This window comes from Hermetia illucens, chromosome 3, assembly GCF_905115235.1.
Source record: "Hermetia illucens chromosome 3, iHerIll2.2.curated.20191125, whole genome shotgun sequence".
Taxonomy (NCBI): Eukaryota; Metazoa; Arthropoda; class Insecta; order Diptera; family Stratiomyidae; genus Hermetia; species Hermetia illucens.
Genome location: NC_051851.1, coordinates 13,324,904 through 13,349,890, shown reverse-complemented (window position 1 = coordinate 13,349,890; position 24,987 = coordinate 13,324,904). Strand labels below are relative to the sequence as shown.

The 24,987-nt window shown below is 43.0% G+C and overlaps 1 protein-coding gene across 5 annotated transcripts in view; it reads right to left on the bottom strand.

Annotated features, from left to right (window-relative positions):
- Nucleotides 1-8,375: 8,375 nt before the first annotated feature.
- The window catches only part of LOC119650748 (ankyrin repeat and KH domain-containing protein mask), a 136,767-nt gene continuing 120,155 nt past the window's right edge, over nucleotides 8,376-24,987 (bottom strand). For 4 of the 5 annotated variants that reach the window (XM_038053833.1, XM_038053832.1, XM_038053835.1 and 1 more), the window contains 5 exons: nucleotides 24,062-24,299; nucleotides 23,264-24,000; nucleotides 19,086-23,198; nucleotides 11,104-11,253; nucleotides 10,826-10,968 (listed from right to left, as the gene is read on the bottom strand). In XM_038053833.1, coding sequence (XP_037909761.1) covers nucleotides 10,942-10,968; nucleotides 11,104-11,253; nucleotides 19,086-23,198; nucleotides 23,264-24,000; nucleotides 24,062-24,299 — 5,265 coding nt within the window. In that variant the 3' untranslated portion in view covers nucleotides 10,826-10,941. Of the gene's footprint in view, nucleotides 10,969-11,103; nucleotides 11,254-19,085; nucleotides 23,199-23,263; nucleotides 24,001-24,061; nucleotides 24,300-24,987 lie in introns of all 5 variants that reach the window. The other variant, XM_038053830.1, reaches the window with a different exon arrangement.

Genomic DNA, 24,987 nt, shown 5'->3' with positions numbered 1-24,987 from the left:
TACATCCAGTATATCCGTTTGGGTGAAAGTCCCCAGGTCTTACCTATCGCATTCCTACAACACCAGAGCAATCTGCAGGATTTCTGATATTGTTTCTGGGTATGATGCTTCCACGTTAACTTGGAGTCGAAATGTACTCGTAAGTACTTGACTGTTTGTGCCAGCTGGATTGCCGCCCCTGCTAAGGTGGGTAGCGTATAGCTGCCCCACCTGACGTTCCTAGTGTACATAACTAGTCCAGTCTTCCTAACGTTCACCGTGAGTCCATTGCGGAGGCACCAGCTGTGGATTACATGCAGAGTTGCATTCAAGCGATCACATACTGTGTCCGCAAACTTGCCGGTAATTATTACGGCGATGTCGTCCGCAAATGCTTGCGCGAAGACTTTTTTGTCCTCCAGGAGCCACAGCAGGGTATCCACTACCAAGACCAGTGGAGAGAGAACCCCTCCCTGTGGGCAGCCCTTGAGACATCCTGCTTCAATAGACTTCTGTGGATTTTTCTCCACTCTAGCATGTGAAGAATCCAATTGATTAGCAGCGGTTCGATTCCATGCTGTCTTGCCGCATCACAAATTGCCGCGAATTAGGCATAATTGAAGGCACCTTCGATGTCCATGAATGCGCCTAAGGCTACGTTCTTTGACCAGAATCCGCGTCAGATTTGAGGTTGCCTCAAGATAATTGGTCTCTTTGCATAAGCGTCTCCAGGATGATCGTTTAGCTCTTCTTTAGAGCCTTCTGTGCCTCTTTATAGCGATTCAAGCTAGTGCCTGATTCACCCTTCAGAGCGCGATTGAGGAGCATCCTTGTTGTTCTCCTCTCTTTTGCAAAATCCGAGTTCCACCATGGTGTTTTACCCTTTTTTGGCATCTTGAGTGGACAGCTTTCTTCGAAAGCTTCTCTCATGCTAGTTGTGATCATCTGGGTTGTCTTCTCAATTCCAGCAATGGATTTGATGCGCTTCCCAAGGATCGTGACCCGGGCGCTCAATTCTATTTGATACATCACCAAATCTGTCTTCCTCGAATTCAGCAATGGAGTGGGTGGAGGTGGATCCATGCCCATAACGAAATCAATGCATCTGTGATCCGAGAATGTGATATCGTTTGATACTCTCCACTCTCCGATCAGAGCCGCGATATCAGGAGGTACCACCGTGATGTTGATGAACTCTTGCCTGACCACGTTGAAAAAGTGGGTACATTACCCACATTTAGGATCTGTAAATCGATTCCTACTAGATACTCCAGTAGTCTCGATCCTCTTGCATTGATGTTTGAACTTCCCCAGCAGATGTGGTTAGCGTTGACATCACATCCTGCTATTACCCCCATGTGTCTACTTTTGCCATATTGGATAGCTCTGATGAATGTTCCACTGGGAACGTCTTCTGCCTCGTACGGAAAATATGCAGAGTACCATAGTATCTCTTTATCCCCCTGTTGACTTTTTATGGTTAGCTTAGCCGATGTGGTGTCGCCATCACATTGGTCGTTAACCAAATTAGCCTGGAAGTCTTTGGAGACTACCATGCAGGTGCGGGGTCGATCGCTTCCATTGGCATCCAATAGGTCAGCATGTTGGAAGTTTAGGCCCCTGACTACCCCACCAATAACCCACGATTCTTGTATGAGGTATATAAATGTCTTGCAGCTATTGATCCGCCGACTGATAAGTGCAGTCGCCGCTTTACAATGCTGCAAATTTATTTGGGAAATGTTGCACCTCATCTACTTTTCAGATGAAGATGCCGAGGGCTGCATGTCCCCTTTAATGGTTTTAGGAGCCGACATTTGTAACGTGACGGTCCCCAGCCCATAGTAGAGTCGGCAGCCCGATTTTTCCCGAACCTTCTTAACATCAGGTTCGGGAACGCCGATAGTGAAAAAAGTTCCCGGCCTATCCGCTCTCTCTCCTGTTTTTGCTGCCTAGCAACAACCAGGTGTACACCAAGTTGTTCCAGAACCCCAACACCATTTCGCTCTTCTTCTGGAAGCCAGAGAAAGCACTTTTTGATCGATGGAAGCTCATAGACCCTTTTCAATTTTAGTCGCGCACCCTCCCACAGATCGTTAAAGGAGGAGCAGTACTGCCTGAGCCACTCGTTCGTGTCTTCGTCGGCAAAGTTCAGCCGTAACATTTTACGGTATACACCTACCGACGCAAAGCAAAGCTTAAGTCGAACTCCATGCCCAGCTCAATGCGAATTATTGCATCAAAATAAAGCAAGTTTGCTTTGATATTTTGATACTTCAAAGCTTTCATTGCAATTGTAGTGCAAATAATAAGTGTCAATCTTCTGGTATTGTTGACTTATTGGGGTCATATTTAAATTGTAGTCTACGAAGCCATGGGTTCATCCGGTGCATCCCGCATTCAAAATTCTGAGTCTCAATCTCGAAACGAGGACAAAGTGTAGGAGCTGAAATATGACTTAATTTCTAATTCGTTATAACTCTTGAAATACTTATTTCTACTCCAATAGTTTCCGGGCAAACTACTACAACATTTCACAGAATGGAATATGGGAGACTCCGTGTCGCTCGCTTGCCCAAAAAATTGTTTTATGTTTACGCAGAAATGAGAATGAAACTATGAAATGTCAGCCGCCTGTTAGGCAGTATCAGCGATGTGTAAGCGACGTTACATATGATAAGATTAGAAAAAAAAATTACAGTGACGACGGTTCTTGGTTGAATATTTAGGTCACGATGTGTGGGTTTTAAACAGATATGCTTGGCGTTGTTTTACATGTTCATGACTGTAAATATCAGGAGTTGGTGTTAGCCTGAAATATATCTTATTTGAATACATATAAATGCATTTATTTAATGCAGAAATGGCTTTTCGTTAGGCGCAACTAGAAATGGAAGAAATTTTTTTTAGTCCAACAATGTGCAAGTGACGTACCTTCGGCAGTTTACAGGTGCTTCAGTAGCGAACGATTTATGAAAATCAGATCTAGGGAAGGTAAAATATTAATCAATTTCCAATTATTCATTTTATTGTCAAGAGAGGGGATTCATTCAGAGGATCAAATTTAAGATGAAAAAAAAGGAATTGAAACGAGAAGTCTTGAAAGAAATTGTAACTTGATAAGAAAGGAAGATTAAGTGGATATCCAGGATGCGCTCAAGGGTCTTGAACACGAAAGAGATGAGGCTGATTGGTCGAAAGTCCTTCGCAAACTCATGGCTATGCCTGCCGGCTTTCGGTATAAAAGCCACTATTGCGCGTCTCCAAGACTCTGTCTTGTTAAGTCACTGTCAGCTGTCCGACTAACACAGTTAAGTCATCAAGGGGTGTACCCTGGTGGAGTAGGAACTTAGCCAGAATAAGAACAGAGGTGCGAAAACTCTACAACCGGACAAAACAAACCGGAGATTAGCCAAAGTACAAAAATGCACTGACTGCGTATAGCAACGCGACCAGGGAGCCAAATGAAACAGCTTTTTTATGTAGAGATCGAACAAATCACAGAAGTAACCAGGCTTTACAAAGCTGAAGTCAAAGATGGGGCAATATCTTCTGTCTGTTTGAAGAAGGAGGATGGGATATTTACCAAGAATGAGGAGGACAGACCCCAACTACGAGTAAAAGGGGAAGAAAGGAACTGGAACTGGAAACTAGCAAGGTTTGCGGTGGGAACTTTTAAACCACTGAAATCACCCGGAGTAGGCATCTTCCCAGCACTAATCCAGAAAGGCCTAAAAATCATCTTAGAGTCTCTTCTGAGGGTGGTAAGAGGCAGCATAGCCCTGGGCACGAAGCCGGTCAAAAGTAGTCTTAATTCTGAAACCGGGTAAAAGGATCCTTTCCATCCTAAATATTTTAGACCAATTTGCCTAACAACGGTCGTACTCAAAACGGTAAAGAAAGTCATAGACAACTATATTAGAACTAACGTTCTAAATCATAATCGCCTACACGCTTACCGGGCAGGACAGTCAACTGGAACTGAAGTTTTTAGATATGGAAAGAGCATTCGTCCGGATAGCTGAGTGGTTAGAGCGCAAGGTTGTCGTACGGAAGGTCGCGGTTCAAATCTCACTGGTGACAGTGGAATTTGTATCGTGATTTGACGTCGGATACCAGTCGACTCAGCTGTGAATGAGTACCTGGGTCAAATCAGGGTAATAATCTCGGGCGAGCGCCATGCTGACCACATTGCCTCCTAGTGTACCGTTGCGGTCTTGAGTGAAGTGCTCTAACACACTTCAAGGCCCTGATCCAACATGGATTGTTGCGCCAACGATTATTATTATTATTATTCGATAACACATCGCACACAGAGATGCAAGATACCCTGATCCGCAAGGGAGTAGGAAAGACCATGGCTTCTTGGATGGACAAAGTACTAAAGAGTAGACAAATAGAAGTATCGACAGGTACAAATTCTGTCATGAATACTACTCAAGGTTGTCCACAGGGCGGGGTAGTATCACTGCTTATGTGGAGTTTGGTAGTGGACGAACTCCTGAACAAGCTAACAAATACTGGAATACAGATCCAGGGTTACGCGGACAACATTGTTTTAATCTGTAGAGGCAAATATGAGGATACCCTATGCGATAAAATCCAAACTGGTGCAGGAAGGTGGGACTGTGCATGAATCCAGCCATAACCACCATAGTACCATTTACTAGAAAACATAAGCTTTATCACCTGAAAGTCATAAGGTTACATGACATGGAGGGAAACGAGAAATAGAGGCCAAATATTTGGGAATTACGCTAGACCAAAAATGAATCTGGAAGACGCATGTCAGAAAACCACGAGGGTTCTGATGACTTGTAGGTCCATAGCAGGAAAAAAATGGGGTTGCACCCCGAAGATACTACTTTGGATATACACTGCAATAGTAATGCCAATGATTACCTATGGAGCGGTAATCTGGGCAGAAGGAAAGACCAACTCCAAAGATAGGTTTGCGTATGTATCAGTAGGGCAATAAGGACATGTCCAACGGCATCCCTGGAAGTCCTTCCGGCACTAAACCCTCTCCATCTCCACATACAGATACAGAAAAAGAGGACAATCTTCAGGATGGTCGGGAGTGTCAGTGGAGCGGGGAGCTGCCTGCATCGACGGAAGATTGATATTCTTTCTACGCGGTCCCCGAATTATCGATATCAAGAGCTAACATGGCAACGAGGTTTCACTTCGGTACGGTACGGTTTGAAACACGTTGGAGTAACAAGGCAGACTGGAAGAACGTGGCTACGACATACGGCTTAAACCGGCACCTAATTACTTGGTACCTCACAGCAGAGGGAACGGGTGCCGATGTCATTTATACAATGAAAATGTGCTTGGAGCCAATGGGTAAGCACACCAGCATATTGCAGGCAGAAATATACGCCATAGACAGATGTGCCTCCTTTAATCTTCAAAGGAATTACACGGGGCAGAACATTGCTACCCTGACTGACAGCCAATAGGGAATATACTAAATTTCGTAATGGTTATAGGCTTGCTTGAGATACCATATTCAATAGGTACACTATAACCAGTAAAAGAGGCACAATAGTTCTATAAGGACGGGGTGCGACTTCCCCTTAATGGAATAATAATAATAATTTCATCTGGAGCAGAAGATTTATATGCAGAAAAGCTCTTTATAGTCCAGCCGATCTTATCCTTAGTAATTACCGACTTAATAGCCTCGCACAGCTGGAGTGGCTGCAAACCCTCCAAGCAAGGCTCTGGGTCACAGTCCTCCTCGCTGGCGGAAAAGTGCATGTGAAGCAGCAACTCTAGGGTTCACCTGAAGATTTCGTCCAGGAATCTTCTGACTTTTTAAGAAAGAGTGGGCTCCTATTTTCCTTGGAGAGAATCTTGCGAGTGCTGCGGATTCGCTGGTCCTTTCAATGATCTGACAATAATCCAAATAAGACTGCCTCTTGGCGATATTAATGGTCGACTTCTTGTATGGCTACCAAAATTTATGCCTGCAGCAGATGCTCAATATCCCTGGGTAATTTTCTGAGAGTGGACAGATCATCATTCTCCCACGGTCGTCTTGCTGTATATTTGGTAAGGCACGAGGCTTTAAAGGCGGTATCGAATACCATTAACTGCCTCATACATAAAAAGGGAGATATCACACAGTGCAGCAATTATAGAGGTATCACGTTGCTGAGTACCATCTATAAGATATTCTCCGCTAACTTGCTAAGCCGGATAGCCCCATACGCTCAGAACATCATTGGCCCATACCAAAGAGATAAGCGATGGAAAGACTGTTGGAATATGGACACCAGTTGCACCATCTTTTGATCGAATTTGAAGCCACCTATGATAGCATAGCCAGGGTAAAACTGTACACGGCGATGAAAGAATTCGGTATCCCGACTAAATTAATAAGACTGACTAGGCTGACCCTGACCAATGTGCGAGGCCAGATAAAAGCAGCAGGATCACTCTCAAGACCATTCAACATCAACAACGGTCTACGACAAAGGGATGCCCTATCATGCGTCCTCTTTAACCTGGCTCTCGAGAAAGTGATCCGTGATGCTGAGGTAAATGCAAGAGGTACGATCCTCTTTAATTCCACCCTACTACTGGCCTATGCTGACGATATCGACATCGTGGAAAGAACAACCGGAGACGTATAAATTGCCTTCATCCAGATCGAGCAGGCGGCGCGAGATCTTGGGCTGCACATCAATGAAGGCAAGACAAAATATATGATGGCCACGTCAGCACCGAAAACCAACCAACCAACAACATCAAACCGCAGTAGTCAAAAAAGAGACTACAACTTTGAGACCGTTGATAATTTCTGCTATCTACGGTCGAAAATGACAACCGATAGCAGCTACGATGATGAAATCCGCGCAAGGTTGTTGGCAACCAACAGAGCCTATTTCAGGTTACAAAAACTGTTCCGCTCGAAACGTCTCACCATAGGGTCAAAGCTCTTACTGTACAAGACAATGATCTTGCCAGTCCTCATGTATTCCTCGGAGACTTGGGGCAAGAAGAATTGCGAACTCTAGAGACTCTATCTTTGACTCTAGTTCGTCTGTCATGCCAATCTTGCGAATTTGCGTACCGAAGAGTTTGTTCTTGATGACTTGACCAAGCTTCCTCCAGTTCCGTCATCAGTCCCCGTCAGATTGTCGATCCTCATCTCCTTCAACATACTCGTTGGCGACATCGATTGGATTCATGTCATCGTCCGGTTTTGCACCTTTGCGTTCCTAACTCCGAACCGCACTTTATAGTCAACCCTTTCCAGTGCCTCTAGGTACTCTCCGTTTACACGAAGCAGGAAAAGTTGGCTGTTCGTCAAGTCCTCCTCCTTGATAATTATCTAGTCGTCCATGAGAATCCTGGGGTTACTCACGGAGAAGTAGAAGAACCATAAAGACCATTGCCTTTTCCACGTTGCGTTTCTGAATTTAGAAAAGGCATTCGACCGTCGAAATCGACGGGAAACGACAAAAGACAGATCGAAACAATGAAGGCTTGATATTGTATATGATGTAGTGGCTCTTCTCCAGGAAACCGATCCCTGTCCAGCGCATCTCTTGCAACATTGTTACATCAACCTTATATTGGGACAGGGTATCGACCCCGTTGTTGTCGGGTTCGTAGTTTTAAAATCGAGCCTGTCCGAGGCCCCTTCTGTTTCTCCGTAACTTTGGTTTTCCTTGTAGCATTGTCAGTCCTACCCAACCCCCAACGTGAAGGACCGATTGGTACAATTTGTCCCGGGTTTAGGCCCTGGAGGCTCATCTTCATCCTTCTCGGTCTGCAGTTTTTAATTAAGAAAGAACTCCCAGCGATCACCATGTGGAGGTGGAGACCGGATTTGGTAGTAGAGCTGTTGGTGATGATTCAGTAGTCCTGGAATACCTGGGTAATTCGCAGAGACGGCGAGCCAATTGTTAAGATTGTCCTCAACTTCACAGGCTAAAGAAAAAAACCAAAAAAACAACTCAGGCAAGTGCCGAGTGTTGGGGACCACATCGATTTTAGAAGGATGGCTGAACTAGAAACAAAAAAAAAACAACTATAAAATGAAGGAAAGAATAACACACTCGATTTTTTTTTTTCAATTTCGTTTAATTATTTTCACAGTGCATAAAGATGTATAATGTTGTCTTCATACAGCCGAACGAAAAATCATATAATTGCTGTTTTGTCGGTTTTTATCATTTATTAATAATTAATGTTTTTGTATATTTCTTGTTTTTTTTTTGTTGTTTTTATTTTATAATATATATTTTATGTATATATTCTTTCTATATCCATTACTTCCAATAACGTGTATTTTTATTTCTTTTATATGTAATAATAATATATAATAATATAGTAATATAATAGTCGTTCAAGTAATTCAATTTTTCATCTTAAATTTCCTCTTTTTTCTTCTCTTGTAATATAATAAAAAAAGAATGCCTATCGTTTATTAGTTATCGTTTCCTTACAATTCTCCATCCTATTAAAATAATAATAAAAAACAAAGATCGGTTTCCTTTTTTTACTTGCAATAGCTAGCTCTCTGGCTAGATTTTCTTTTTAGATATTTTTTATGTTTATTTTGTTTTTTAATTCAACATCTTTTTTGATAAGTTGAACTTGATGTTGTGTTTCATATATTTTTTGAAATATCGATTCGTTTGCAATAATAATGCTTCACTTCAAATGAACATGCTAGCGTAATTTCAAAGACTGAAGACGGTCGCAAGTCGCTTACACATCAAAATGGCGTTTCATTGAGAAAGGGAAAATGCAGATTCGGGTTTTGTGGTAAACTCAGTACTTTGAATGTTCCAGATTACATACAGTCCAGTGCCCAATCTGGAAGTATAGTCTGTAATTCAGTTCCTTAAGCAAACCATCTGCTTGATGTATAGAGAATAGATTTCTGTAAAAAAATTATCCCCAGAGATTCAACCATATTTCAGCCCATCGTATGGCGAAGCCCCAGTGAAATTGTACTCCGGGCGGAGTTTCCAAAGAAAAGAAAGAAATCTTTAAGCATGCTTGTTGTTGTCAACTTGCGACCGCTCGATTAAAGCAAAATATAGGTTGTGTGAACGTATTTTCAACACGAGAAATGTACCAAAATACCGTATATGTATTGTTTATTCTCCTACCGCCATAATGTGGCTTTTTATGCAATGGCTATGAAGTTTCCAAGCACAGTGAAACTAACGAAAATAATGTTTGATGTTCTGTACACTATGAAGATTTGCCCAAACGATCTATCATCTATTTAATGCATGTGTATGATAGTCAGAGTTTTAACTTCCGCCATGGTAAAGTATCTGTTATGCCAAAGCAGCAAAACTGACATCCCGTATCGTACATTCAAATCAACAATAATTCTCAATCACATAGCGAACGTAATCTCAAATTGATTTACGTCCACGGCATGATCCTATTCTCATCTGTCCTCCAAAAAGTGAAATACTTTTGGAATGAAGGCAATAATAATTTGGAAAAGCTCTCAAAAATCAGCTAATGTTGATACGAGATTCATTCTATTCTATTGTTTTCTCTAGCGTGTGGGTAAGATATTGAAATGGGGGAACAAAGCAGAACTTAAAACAGGCTAACCCCACCTTAAAAGTTAACTAATCAAATACACCTCCCGCCGGCAACCAACCGCAAAACTAAATTCGTGAAAGATACGTGAAATGACCACCGGCACACTCAAGCCAAGCGCGACTCCTATTTAATCAACTCAAATTCTCAGCTCTACGTCTTTTTATTTTGCCTTTCTATCTTCGTATCTGTATAGTTTCGTTTTAAATATGAATGTGTGTGTGCTTATGCTCTTCTTTTTTTTTAATTTTCAGTTTAATCTACGAGTATAGATCATACTTCTTTAAGTTTTCTTAGTATAATAGTTTATGCACGCGTTTCTTACTTTAAACCCATTTAATAGCAAATTTTTCTCCATGACTACTATAATAATTATTTTACTTTAAATTCAACCAGAATTCGGAGGTGGATAAGTATTTATGCTTTATTATTTTCGACTTTAAATTTGCATTATGTTTCCTATCATCAAAATCACGAAGCTACTATATTTGTTTTTTTTTTTATCCAAATGAAAATACAAGATAAAATCTCTATTAAGCAATTTCTTATGTTCTCTTCTATCGGGGATCGTTCGACCGACGTTATTCCAAGTGTTAAGTTGATTGAAAGTCAAAAATGAGATGAGCCGCTCCAACTAAGACCGCCTGGACAACATGCCCCCGTCCGTTGGCAGATTGGCTGGTCCAAAATGCTTCGGAAAAAGGAAGCAAGTCGTCGGGATCTTAGCATTGTCAGCTCTCGGATACAGCAGGGATACATTGATTTGAAACGCATTGCATGCGCGCTCTCAGCAGACATCATATCGTGGAAAAAACTACGCCAACTACGACGCATAGCGAAACGGTTAGTCAGGACATGTTACAATGGTTAGGAAAAAAAGTAATAAGATATCATGAAGAACACTGTATTGTTCAAATCCAAGTGTATAGTGTAATCAGAATGTATCTCTTTCAATCATTCTTCCTACGCAATTTAAATAAATGATTTTCTTTACACAATTTTTATAAGTATGTATATTATTATATTAACAAAAGTATTTCTCTCAATTATTTTCGAGTTGCTTTCAATACCGTTTCCTTGATTACTATGAAAAAAACAGAAAAAAAATCATGATTCTAATGAGAAAAAAATAATAACCGGCAATGAATCATCATCATCTCTAGGTTAAATGTATCAATTACTAATTAGAACAATTGATAAACGGCGACGACGAGTAAAGTTCAAGTTTTCGTTCCAATGCAAATTATTGTATTGATTTTTTTCTTTACTAAACACACACACAAACAAAGATAAATTAAGCAGATGTTGTCTTGACTGCTGCACAATGTCGTAGGTACTAACGAATAGTTTTCAAAATTTCAGTTTGACATTACTTCAATTAGTCCAGTTTGAAGACCATCCCTGTTGAAAATAAGAACATTTTAGTGCTAAGGACTGACTACAAGACCCCAAAATTTTAACTGTGAACACTACGCATTCACGGCTTAGATAAACAGGGGGGGTAAGGTAAATTCCATGATTCATAAAACTACTTACGTGATTTTCCTGTTCCCAAAGCTCAATTTTCTCAGTCATAGGAGCCATATCTCCGGCGTGTCCTATGAAATGCGGATATTGTAGTGGCTGCATTAAATTCAGAGTTGAGTTGACAGTTGGCGGTGGAACTACATTATGATAGTCCATGATCTGAAGGAAAAGACAAAAAAAAAGAACATTAATTGGCAGTTGGTCGGTAATTTATACATAGAAAACGCATTGAATCACACTCGGGTCACTAATAAATGTCATATTTGATGTGTTAACCTAGAAATCAGCCAAGCAAACACAAACTTTCAAAAAAAAACCCCTTCCTAGGTGGCCTGATCTGATTATGCTTCAGGTTGAGGCTGCATAACTGGGCAAGTCCCCACGCACTTCCCCACGGTGGCCAATGAAAACTCTCTTCAGACGGGTCATGCTTTAGGGGGGCAGGTAGATCTCAGGGGGGATAAACTGAAGTAATAGTTCAGGGATCGTCCCTCTGCCCTGAAAAACTTCCTAATAGGACCCCAAGCTAAGGTGGAACAGAACACGCCGAGAGCTGCGTGACAAAGGGGAGCTTCATCTCTACTATCTTCTTTTTCTTCAGCCTTTGTCCCCTTCACAAGCGGGGTCGGCCCGTTGTGATCGGTTTCGCCATTTAGTCTTCTCGAATGCCTGATCTGGGTGTAACCTCGAGGCTTCTAGATCCCCATCCAGCGTATCAAGTCACCATTGTTTCGGCCGGCCTTTTGGTCGTCTACCATCGACTTCGATGTTCAGACCAATCTTGGCAAGTGAATTCTCATTAGCAACTTTTCCACGATCGATACAACCCCATAACGATCGCAAATATCCTCATTTCAGATATGAGTAAAAATGCTTTAATACTAAATAGCTAAATTGTTTATTAGCTAAATTTATAAGTTAAATTGGTCACCCCGATTTTCCAAAGACACCCCGGGGAGCTGCTGACTAGTTTCATTCCAGCCCAAGTTGTAGCGCTCCCCACTCAGCAAGACGCTGTGTTCCAATAACAACAGCTGCTCCACAACACAGCAGAGTAGCAAGTGACCCAGCAGCAGCTACATCAGCAACAACTTGCTATACGAGTGCTGCAACCGTACCCCACCTTGAGATTGTCACATCGTCCACATCGCCTGTAAATTCTTCAAAATCAAGAAGAAAGTCAATCGTCGTTCCGGCAAGACCACCGACGAGAACCCCGACGTTTACTTCTTCCTCGGGGAAGCAGCCTTTTTGCGACTTGTGGCGAATAATCGGGACTACCTCGTTCTAGTGCACCGCTAATGGTCATAGCATTTAAAATTATGTTGACAGTAGGAGTCAGGCATATGCAGTCTTCTGGATCTTTTGGTGGTCGTTCCGTTTATAGAGTTTTATGTTGATCAATTAGCATGTTTAGACCAATCTTGGCAAGTGAATTCTCGTTAGCACGAACTACGTGACCATACCATGCAAGATGCCTCTCTCGCATTTTTTCCACGATCGGTGCAACCCCATAACGATCGCGGATATCCTCATTTCGGATGTGATCAAAACGTGTCACGCCACTAGTCCAACGCAGCATCTTCGTCTCTATTACCGCAAGACGCCGTTCATTGTCTTTTATAGTTGGCCAACACTCAAAACCATAGAGAGCAACAGGACGGACGACATTGCGGTAAATTTTATAGATTTGAGACGTTCGTTAATATGTCGATCACAAAAAACACCAGTTGTGGAACGCCTTTTCATGCAGGTTGCGTTAATGGGTGAAGCAATTTCATAACGCAGTTCTCCATTGGCTGATAGCGTTAACCTGAGGTATTTAAATCGCTCAGTTCTGAGCAGATCACTGCCGCTGACAGTGATTGTGACTATTTCATGGGGATCGGTCGTCAAAAAATTCAGTTTTGTTTGGATTCAATTTTTTTTTTCCCCTCGAGATCATTTTTGCTATCAGATGCTAGGAAAACATCAAACTCCGCCATGCTATTAACATAGTATGCTGGTACCAAGCCCAGGTAAAGGAGGAGGGTTTGAGGCAACGTACTCTGTATTATCCTCAGTAAAACAAAAATAAAATGCTGAGATCAGTGAAAGAGATAAACAGAATATAATTGGTGTTATTCCACTATGCTAAATCCTACCTGATCTCTCTTGGTGACAGGTCCCACGACAGGCCGACCAAGAAAATGCATACAATGTCGTTATAAACATGATGATCGGATCGAGTCACAAGCCTCGGAGAAATGCTAGGGCGTCCACCTCAGCCGATGCGGCAGGACGGGGCCCGGTCCTGTCGAGAAATGAGCAAGTATTCTTGACGCATGGACGGCATCAGGACGTAAGCAAGTTAGTCCAAACAAAACAAATACGTGTCTGCACGCTAAATGTTGGGAAAGACCGAGGAACTCGCAAGAAGCCTTCGCAAAAGGCGCATCGATATCTGCGCTTTGCAAGAAACCCGACGGTTTGGTGCCAAAAGCTGCGACTTTGAAAGCGAACGCAGTAAAAATGGCTACAAACTTTTCTATTTTGGTAACCCACACACTCAATATGGTGTTGGCATTGCCATCTCAGAGGGTTTCCGTGATGCCAAGTCGAACGATTTGATGATCGGCTGATGAAGCTCACCATTATATCAGCTGATCGCACTATTCACTTCTTCACCGCGTACGCACCACAGACAGGTCGACCTGATGCTGAGAAAGATGCCTTCTGGCGACTTCTCGATGAAAAGACTTGTCACGTGCCTGCTGACGACTACATAATCATTGCCGGCGACCTTAATGGTCATGTGGGTGAAAAGGCAGACGGTAACAGGTGCCATGGGGGAAAGGGGTTCGGAGCGCGCAATGAGGATGGCGAGCGTGTAATCGATTTTGCGGACACCCATGACCTTGTACTTATGAATACATGGTTCATCAAACGATTGTCTCATCTTCCTACATTTTATAGTGGAAACAGTAAAACGCAAATCGACTATATTCTCATAAGACGCCAACATTTTACCACCGTCTCTGATTGCAAATTCGTTCCCTATGAGACCATCGCACCTCAACATCGACCGTTGATTGCCGTCCTGCGAATTAAGCCAGCGATAAAAATAGCGTGAGGGACGCACTGGCCCGCGGCGCATTAAATGGTGGCGACTTGGTGAGAAGAAAGAAGAAACGATCTCACTCATACGATTGCCAACCATTACAAATATGGAAGAATCATGGAACCAAATGAAAGACACGATCCACAAAACGGCCTCTGCAACCCTCGGGGTAACCAAGCCGGGTAAGCGGTACATCAACCGAGATACTTGGCTTTGGAATGATGATGTTGAAATGAAGGTCCGTGAAAAGAAACGCCTCTACCACAAATTTCTCGACGATAAAACGCCTGCTAATTGGCAAATTTATAAGAATGCCAACCGGGAAGCAAAGAAAGCGGTCGCTGTCACCCGAGCGAACCATTTCAAAAATCTTTATGATAAACTGGACACTCGGGATGGCGAGAGAGATATCGACTTGCTAAAAGCCGTAACGAACGTACACAAGATATCGAACACTTCTGTTGTGTTAATGACAAGAACGGTACTTTACTTACCAACCGTCGAGCCGCAACGGATAGATGGCGAGCAGATTTCAACTGAAGAATTTGCTCATCCTCCACTTCCACAATCATTGCCGACATTTGGAGCAGTTCCACCAGTTAGCGCAACTGAAGTTGAGGAGGCAATAAAACAAATGAAATCGGGGAAAGCAACAGGACCTGACGACATCGCATCTGAGCTCTGGAAAGCGAAGAGCTGGGACCCAACACTGTGGCTCAGTGAATTCTTTAACCGGGTTATTCAGGAAGGAAGAACACCATCTGACTGGCAAGAAAGTACCACTATTCCAATATGGAAAAAGAAAGGTAGCCCAGCAGAATGTTCAAATTACCGTCCGATCCCGTTACTTTCTCATACCATGAAGATTTTTGAACACATTCTTGACAACCGTATTCGCGAAATCGTTGAAATAACCGTAAATCATGCCGAATTTGTCAAAAACTGCGGAACTACTGACGCAATACACGCTGCGCGGTTACTCATGGAGAAACACCGTGCGAAGCATCGTCTTCTTTACATTGCATTTCTGGATCTAGAAAAAGCGTTTGACCGTGTGCCCCACGAACTCAAAACGTGAGGAGCGACGAGTGCATGATGGAAAGCCCTGTATTGATAATAGTCAATCTCATGCGCTTCACACTCAGAGTTTAATATTATTAGCAAATGGGAAGAATTCAACCTACAACAGATATAGAAAAGGACTGGGGAGAAGTAGATTCTTCATGAATGGAATTTTAATATTTCATTCGAATGTCAATTATTCTCGTTAATTATGACGTTATCTAATTTGCATGGCTTTGGAAGCAGTTAATTCGCGCGAAGTCGCTAAGTTTGAACTGCTAGACCTTTGACATTAATTGCCAAATTTCCATGAAATTCCTTACTCACGCACTTTGCAATTCACGCCAAAACTAATGTCAAGACTAATCGAGACCTTTCATTTGATACCCTATACGACTATATCCGGTGAAAAAAAATCTTTAAATCTCCCCTTTGCATGTATGGGGAGCCCCCCTTTAACATCCATCTAAATTTATGTCACTCCCTGTATGCGTGGGATTTCATAGTTCCTATCTATCCACCTAATTTCATTCGAATCGGTTTAGCTGTTTTGGAGAAAAATGCGTATGACAGACAGACAATGAATCGATTTTAATAAGGTTTTGTTTGACATAAAACCTTAAAAAGAAGAGAATTGTGATCCCTTTCCCCTACCAACCATTAGCGTTAACTTCAATTCTGCCAAAAGTTTTTGAAAAACTTATAAACTCTAAATTGATGACTCAAACCACCTTATCAACGACAAGCATTTCGTTCTATACGCTCGACCGGTGACTTGATGACACTTCTCACAAAAAAATGGAACCATTGTCTTCATAATCACGGCGAGGCCTACGTTGTTGCCCTTAATATTTCGAAGACTTTTAACAGGGTATGGCACCCTGCCCTCCTAGCCAAATTTCGCGAATTTGGTCTTGACGACAAGCTTGTCAAATGGATTGAAAACTTCCTCAATGGCCGTTCCATTCGAGATGTATTGGACGGTGTTGAATCAGAACTTCTTACCCAAAATGCCAGGGAACTTCAAGGTACTGCTCCCACCCTCTCTCTCGTCTTCATTAGTGACCATCGATCCAATCCACAGCTTTCCTGATGACAGCACCCTTGACTTCGCGTATTCGTTTGATTCGCTGTCTGACTCTCGTCGTAGTACATTGCGTGTCAACTGGGAGCGCATGTTTGAACCATTGAAGGAGGACATATCCTCTATTATTGCTTGGGGCAGAGCAAATCGTTTTCAATTCAATGATTCTAAAACATTTCGAAAAAACTAGATGCATTGCAATGAAATGTTTGGAGTTTCTGAATCGTTGCAAAAAATATTTTTCACCATTCGACATAGCGCAGATCTACAAAACTCACGTCAGACCTAGACTTAGACTAGAATACAACTCTCACATTTGGACGGGTGCAGGTATAACTGCACCATCTGCTCTTGATCAAATTCAACGAAGAGCATTTAAACTCATCGTTGATGTGAAGATTACATCACAAATTGAGCCCCTTGAGCACAGACGAAATGTTGGATGTCTTTCTCTCCTCTATCGTTATTATAACGTTCACTGCTTCCAGGAATTACCAGGTCTTAGTCCTTGTAGAGCCTCTCCCAAACACCCATCTCCATATTCTAAGGGTCAGTGCTAGTCCTACCGTGAAATAGCACGAATCCTTCATATCTCGAACTATAGGAATGTGGAACAGACAACCATCTTCTGTCTTCCCGTCTGACTACAACATACAGATGTTGAGGCGAAGAGTGCATCACCACTTCCTTCACGCTCAACCCGTTCCCTTTTTTTGCTGTGATGAGTTCTACCCTGTATTCGGGTGGCAGTTCATTAGCTAGAACGTAGAGAGTGTGGGTGAGAGTTGTCCGAGTAACCCCAAGGACTTTCTTTAGAAATTTATTGTCGAAAGGGATTATTTTGTTTGTAATCTACCATGGATCTGATGTCTTTGTTGCTGTTGAGATAAATGAAGGTTTTAACGGCAAGGTAGTTAGCTTTTATTACTTCCTATTAGTGTCTGTAGCAGCTCAGGGTAATGTTGAGATGAAAGCCCAGATATTTGATGCTCTTTTGATTCGAAATTTTTTTCCCCGCTAGATTGATTGTTTTGCTGTTGATTCTGGCTCTATTGAAAACGATAAACTGAAGTTTTCGCTCATTAACACGTAGCTTCAGCGCTGTAGTTATTGTAATAAATTTGGCTGCACTGGTTGATACACCAGATAAAAGGAGAAGAAAGTCGTTCGTGGATTAGAACAGTCAATTGACCCGACGATTAGAGTATGCGCCTCTCTGCTTGCGCGAAACAAAACGAAAAAGTGAATCCTGTGAGCCCATCAAGCACCAGAACCTATGACAAAGCCAAGTTTTCATCCAACGAAAATATTGGTGACCGTTTGGTGGTCTACAGCTGATGATATGCATTATTCCTTCTTGTGAAACAGTAGACGCAACAAACTTCTGTAACGAGCTCCAAGAAATACCTAACAAATTATTAAGAGAACAGCCAAAATTAGTCATGGTGTCATTCTTCTTCATGACAACGCCAGATCAGATGTATCGAACACAACTGTGCAGAAACCGTATCATTTGAATTAAGAGACTCTACCTTTTCCACCATATCTGCCATCCACTGATTATCGTTTCTTTGAATATTTGGACCACGAAGGACTGTGCAGACATGAGCTGTACGCACCGGTGTTGAAGGGACTTGAAGTGTGCCTCGAATAACCCGCTGGTGTTTCTTCGGGAAGAAGACATGGAGATCACATTAATGTGGTAACCCTGGGCCGGAAGAGGCTGAATCATCGAAGAGCCCAACAGCAAATATTACAATTTATTCCACAGCACGAGAGACACTGATCGTGAGAGGCCTATACTATATATTGCCCCCAGGAAAAATCTATACGGCTTTCTGCGTACGGATCTGAATTCTAGCAACATAACCATGATTAAATTGAAAAAGGGGAACGGAGAATGTGTATATCTCTTCACAATACCGGACGATTTACAATATCTGACATCTACCATTGCATCAAGAAAAGCCAACCTGTTGATAAGCTGCGATGACAATGCGAGGCATACACATTTGGAGAATTAGGAAATCAATAAAAGAATTGGGTCTCTCTTCGACTTTATATTAATACAAAGCTATCGATGTTCAAACGGGGACAGGACCAACCTTCCACTTCCCTGTTCGAGGAGCTGTCATGGTTGGGAGAAGGTCCTTGATATCACCCTACTAACTGATAATGGGACTGTCAGAGTAAGGCCTGAAAAGAGTCTGATCAGAGATCCTTGCAGAGGTTCTATATCTTTTCAAAGACCCCAGCAATATCAAGTGGAGGAAGTTTAGGCTATTAGGCCGGATCTACATGTTTGTCAAACCTCCACAGACGTGCGGATATGTCGTTTGGCTTGGCTTGTAGGTTTGTAAGCGCTTTCCACCGATCCGATCAAGTCTCGATTTTTTTGTCAAATCAAAAGGAATTTGCTTAGCTGCTCGAAAAACACTCGCAAACGTGTAGATGTGGCATTATAACTAAACTTACCAATGGTCACATGCGCTCAATAGGCGAACTAAAATCAAAGTTCGGGGTTTTGAAAAAGTACTCAAAATTGCCTTGACAAAGGAAAATCTGGCCCTCTTACGACAAAACTCAATTACAACAGCAGTTTGACTAAACACACATAAGCTCATACAGGATTACGGCAGTTTATACGGAACACTTGTCTATAACAGACCATGCCGACAGACTCGCCGCGACAATTTCTATCCTAAGTTCAGAGTATGACTAAATAACTAAAAAAATTCTACTCACATGAAAATGATCTTGTTGATGCATATCGCCAACATAAAATCGCTGATGAGATTTTTGCCAGTTTTGTTGCATGGCTGGTGGTTGTGCTTGAGACTTATCCATTACCCAAGGTGGCAACGGTCCAGTTACAGCAGCAGCAGCAGCTGCTGCAGCTGTCACTGCTATATTCTGTTCCGGTTCCACAAGGTTCATATTTGGATAGTGATTATACTTCCAGCTGGCACGCTCCGTACCAATTGGTCGTGGCATTTTTCGATTGTCCTCACCACCACTGCCTATCGGTGGAGGCGGTTGATTTGGTGGCTGGTTAGATATAATACCATTCGTTTGGGGTTGCTGGGGATTATTGGGTGACATAGCAGCTGGGGAGCCTGAACTCATGTTAGGCATTCCATTCTCCAAATTTAGCATATCTCGTGCGGTAGGCATACCATAGCCGCTGTAGCCACTTGGATCATTCGAAAACCACCGTGCATTCGAACCGGCTTGTGGCTGAGACTGAGGTCTTCCTGGTGGCGGTTGGTTATAAGGTGGTACTGTATTTTGATTTCCAACCGTTGGCAATTTCTGGTAATTACTCAAACCTATGTTCGATGAGCTTTGATGAAACATTCCGCCTAGTTGTTGCGATGATTTGTTCTGTTGCGAAAATACTGATGCGCGGGGGTTGAGTCGTGATAACTGCAGTGGGTTGCCTTGATTAACGTTAATACCAACAGGATGATACTGTTGTGACATTGGATCGGAGAAGGATCCGATCGAATGTTGATTGAGGGTGGGATTATTCATTGGATCGAAGTAGCTCCTGGAATTCGAAGCTGGATTTTGATCACGTATTGCCGATGATCCAATTGGTCCATAGTTATTATCTAGTGCCATGTTGGTGCGATTTTGCAATGAATTATTGCTCATAATTGGCCGTTGAATAGCTAGTCCACTGGCTGGAGGAGGTGGAATTGGAGCCTGACTGGGTGGCTTCAGAACACTCAAATTCAAATCATTCGGTGTTGTGGTGTACACTTCAGGTGCCGTCTGCGAAGAAATCGCGCCTGCTTGTGAGGCGGCTACATTTGAATGCGACGCTCCTCCTGGTGATGTTGCAGCCGAAACTGCAGATACAGGCAGGATATTCAAATGCTGGGATTGTTGTCCTGGCGTTTGAACAGAACTTCCCGGGGGTGTAGTTGAGTTGCTTGACGTTTTCGAACTAACTGGTGAACTCATCACGTTTCCACGATTGTAGCCTGGTGCCTTAGAAGCATCTGCCTTTGGCAGAGAGTCGTTTTCAGTGGGATCGTACATTGACTGCTTTGCGTCCCACTGGTTGCTGTAAGAGCTGTTGAACAAAGAATATTCTTGACTTATTTTAGTAGGCAGTTGTGGCAGTCCAGGTGTCTGATTAGACAGCGCACTTGATGAAACAGACAAAGCAGCTGCAACACCAGAAGACGATGCCGACACTGCTGCTGAACAGTCTGCAATATTACTACTAGAGCTTGGCGGCGCAATCTGAAGTGATGGTGAAGAAATATTTCGATTCGCACTTGACGGTGGCCCGATCGGTGTAATGGACCGACCACTTGAACTCGTCGACGTTGACGTGTTTGTAGTTGCTTCTGATGATGCTGATGTGAACGTTCCTGAATAGTTCTGCTTCGAAGCAGAGTTTTTGCCTAAGGCGTTTGTTGGCCTTCGGGAACCAACCGGTGCCATGTTTCCATAATAATAATCATCAGAGGAAGAAGAGGATGGGAAAGAAGTTACTGACTTTCCAACGTTTGGTACATGCGAGGCAGATCCCTGCGACGTACTTGATGCCTGAGAATGGGATTGATTTGACAGTTGGGACGCTTTCTTCTCAGTGCTGCCACTTCCACCTGACAATTTCGAGGCAAACGTTCCAATGGGTTGCATTTGAGATTGAGACGATTGATGGGTTGATGTCGAACTTCCTGCCGGCTTAGGTCCGACGTTCTTTAGCGACATTATAGCGTTAGTATAGGACATTGTTGTTTTCGTAGTGCTGTTTAGAGAATCAGAAGACTGCATTGCAGCAGCAGATGCTCTGATTTGAGATATCAGGGAAGTCTTTTCTCCACCTGCTGAACGGCTTGTTGCACCTCCCAGCGATGTAGAAGAGTGAGCCTGGGTACTCGATGATCTAGAACTTTGTGAAGGCGGGATAAAACCTTGCTTAGATCCTGGCGGCTGACGTGATGAAGAGGATGAAATCGACTTAGTACTTCCCCCTCCAACTGCGCTTATTGGCGTTGAAATTTTTCCTCCGGATCCTAAAGATGGATTTTGAATTGATGATTTGCTACTAGCTTTCTGCGTTGCATTTGCAATCGTGCTAGGATTGTTTGAAGTGAACTCTACAAACGTTGAGCTGCTGTTCTTGTCCCATGAATTCACCACTACAGGTGAAGACTTCGACGGGATATTTGGCCTTGGTAACATTTGTAAAATGTCCACATCCGGATCCTTAATCAAAGTGGTTATGAGATAGTGTGCCTGCTTTGTGGCATCAGATGAACCTTTAATTGTAATGCAGCGATCACTTTGCGCTTTACCTTGCTTCTCAACCTCGATATGAGCACCTGTTGAAGCGCGAATAGCATTTATGTTGCTGCCCGCTCGGCCAATTACTCGAGATATAGCATGTACAGGAACTTGAACTTTTTTGCATATGATCTCTGGAACGCTGGTGGATGTGGTGGTCACAGTTTGCTGTTGAATAGAACTTTTCCTTACCACTTCTTTCCACCCATCCTCGCGCTTAGTGTTCGCATTGAGTTTACTGCCCGAATTATCCACGGGATGTCTGGCTGAGAAGATTAACGATTTCCGATTGGTTGTAGCAGGTGCAATGGCGGCAGGTGTAGCTTGTACAGTTTCCTGTGTTGAATGATGCTTCTGCATTTGACCTCCAGTAACACTTGTATTCTCGTGTTTCTTCTCAGCGATTTTTGGTGGCTTCGATGTATCATCTTTCGGTGCCAGGTTTTCTTTCTCCTTTTCCTTGTCTTTGTTTCTGGTGGATACATCCTTGCTGATGATATCTTTCTTCTTAGGTTCCTCTTTCTTAGCAGTGACTGCAGGTTCAACAGGTTGTTTCTCATTAGTTTTCTTCACTTCGTTTTTGGTATTGCTAGGCTGCTGGGGTTGCTCCTTTTTGTTCTTGGTACCTATGATAGGCTCTTCTTTCTTTTGCTTACTCGATTGCGGCTGTGGTTCTTCGCGCTGAACAAGCAAAGGACTATTCGAACCCCTAACATTTCCTGATTGATTTTGATTTTTCTGTTTCTTTTTATTTTTCGTTTTACTATTTTTATCCGCCTGACCGTTGTTGGTTTTCATATCAGTGCTCGAACACGATCCTTGATCGATTCCAGAATCACCTTCTTCACGGTCATGATTCTGATTCAATTCCACATTCTCCTCCTCTTTTTCACTATCCTCTTCCTTTTCTGATTCCTTCTCAGCTGCTTGTGGCTCAACACTATTGTTTTCCATCATTTTTCGCTTCTCTTCTTTCTTCTCCAACTTCTTCTTCTTCTTGCGTTCCCGGCGTCGAGCTGCCGCAGCTCTACGACTTTCCTCTCTCGTTCGCTCCATATCTAATTCTTCAAGCAAAATTGAAGCATTCTTGTTAGCTTTCACCGCTTGCGCTTCCTTCGCAGCTCGTATAATTTTCACGCAGTCGTAGCACTTCTCCAACAACTCCTTGTCACTGATAGTGTTGATGAAGCGAGTCATCTCTTGATCTGATGGGAACTGCGTTACGTGCTGCACCATCCACTTCACCACTTTCGTGTGACCCTTGCGGAATGCGGCCATCAAACAAGAAACTCTACGATTATCTTGTGAATCAATGTCAGCACCGTGACCACTGAGCACTTCTACTACCGCCAAGTGACCACCGTGGGCTGCTAACCATAAGGGAGAATTACCCTTGCGGTTCTTAACCTCCACGGCAGCGCCACGAGAAAGAAGTAATTCAACGAACTTCAGGTGGCCTTTATCGGCTGCAATAGTTAAAGCTGTATCTCGTGATGTAGGTACTGGAGCGGCATTCACATCGGCGCCTTTGTCAAGAAGAACTCGTCCAACCTGTCGTAGGAAATCAAAGAAAAAATTAATAACTTCTTAAGGGATCCAATCGCCTTTTTACTCACCTCTATGTAACCCCCTGAAGCAGCCTCCATTAGGGGAGTAAGTCCGGTTTTCGCACGATGCTCAACATTTGCCTTTCGGTCCAACAAAAGACTAACCACTTCATGACGACCTTGAAAGCAAGCAAGGGTCAAAGCAGTATTTCGGTTCGTTTCGATTTGGGCGTTTATATCGGATCCCATATCGAGCAGCAATTTCACAGCAGCAGTATGACCATTCATGGCAGCCAACATCAATGGTGATATTCCCAGTTTGCTTCCGGTACGCGAATTAATTTCGGCACCGTGATTCAGCAATAGCTTTATTATGTTCACATACCCGCCACTTGCAGCTAGGCTCAGAGGCGTGTAATCAGATACGTTCCTATGCTCCTTGTTAGCACCGACGTTAAGTAAAAGTTCTACTACCTCGTATCGACCTCCTGAACAGGCCAACGACAAAGGAGTATCTTTCGTACGTTCCGATTGTGCTTCCAGATCGGCATTATGTTTTAACAGTATGTCCACTACTTTTTCGTGGCCAGCTGTAGCAGCTAGGATCAGCGGCGTGAATCCTTTCTTGTCGCGATGTTCAATATTTGCACCTCGATTTATTAGTAACTCCACTAACTCCTCATGTCCACCGGCACAGGCTAAAGTCAATGCCGTGTCATGATTGGAATCAGTCTCGGAGTCAACATCGATGGTTTTCTCAATGCTTTGTACTGGTCCTTGCGGAGTATATTGTTGGGTAGTGTTAGCTATAGAAAGTTGATATTTATGATCACATTACACTAATAATGTACTGAATTGTTCCCTTACCTTGGCTTCCAGCAGGCGCTTGACGCATCACAGTGTACTTATTTCGTTCTTTTCGAGAAATTTTGTCAGACTTTTTGGAGGCTCCGGTAGCATTGCCGGTTGACTTAACAAGATTTGTGGGCTGTTCAGTTACATTACTGCCATCCAGAGTGGTGTTAGAGGCACAAAACTGCCGCGCGACGGCAGGAACATAACCGGGAGCGGGCTGTTGCTGAGTTTGAGTGGCAACTTGAACTTGCTGTGAATGAAAATTAAAAAAATAAAAGAAGTGTTAGTTTCGCCCTTGTTTTCCTTCGAAAATTTTCTCTCAAAATAAGAGGTACGTCTAGAAAGTAAGTGTAATGGAGCTCTCACGGTTTTTCGCTTGACCTTTGAAACGAACCCCATCCCTACCAATCGTCCGCTGAAATAAGCTTCAACTTCCCACATGACTTCCCGAGGCTCTCGCACTCTTCCTCTACTGTTCTTCGCCAAGTGATCTTGGGGCGACCCGCTTGTCGGTCATCTTGAAGCAGTGGATTCCACTGCATGGCGTAGCCAGCAATGCAATGTGTGACCTATCCACTGCCACTTCCGCCTTCCAAACACATCGTACACGGGTAACTGGCCTGTGCACCAACCAAATTTTTTGTCCGAAATAGTATCAGGCCAGCATACTCCGATGATACAGACAGGCGCCAACGAAGGCTTGGAGCTTTCTAGTGATAATGGGAGTCATTTTTCATGTGTTATTCCCATAGAGCGACGCATAAAGAACACTAACACAGAATAATCTCAACTTGCCCTCGATGTTGAAACAACTGCAAATACAGATTCCAAACTTTAGACAAGGCAGCGAAGGAGGATCTAGCGCTTTTAACACGGCATTCAATTCGGCAAAAACCACGCTTCCTAGATATACAAATTGATCGACCCCTTCGATGGTC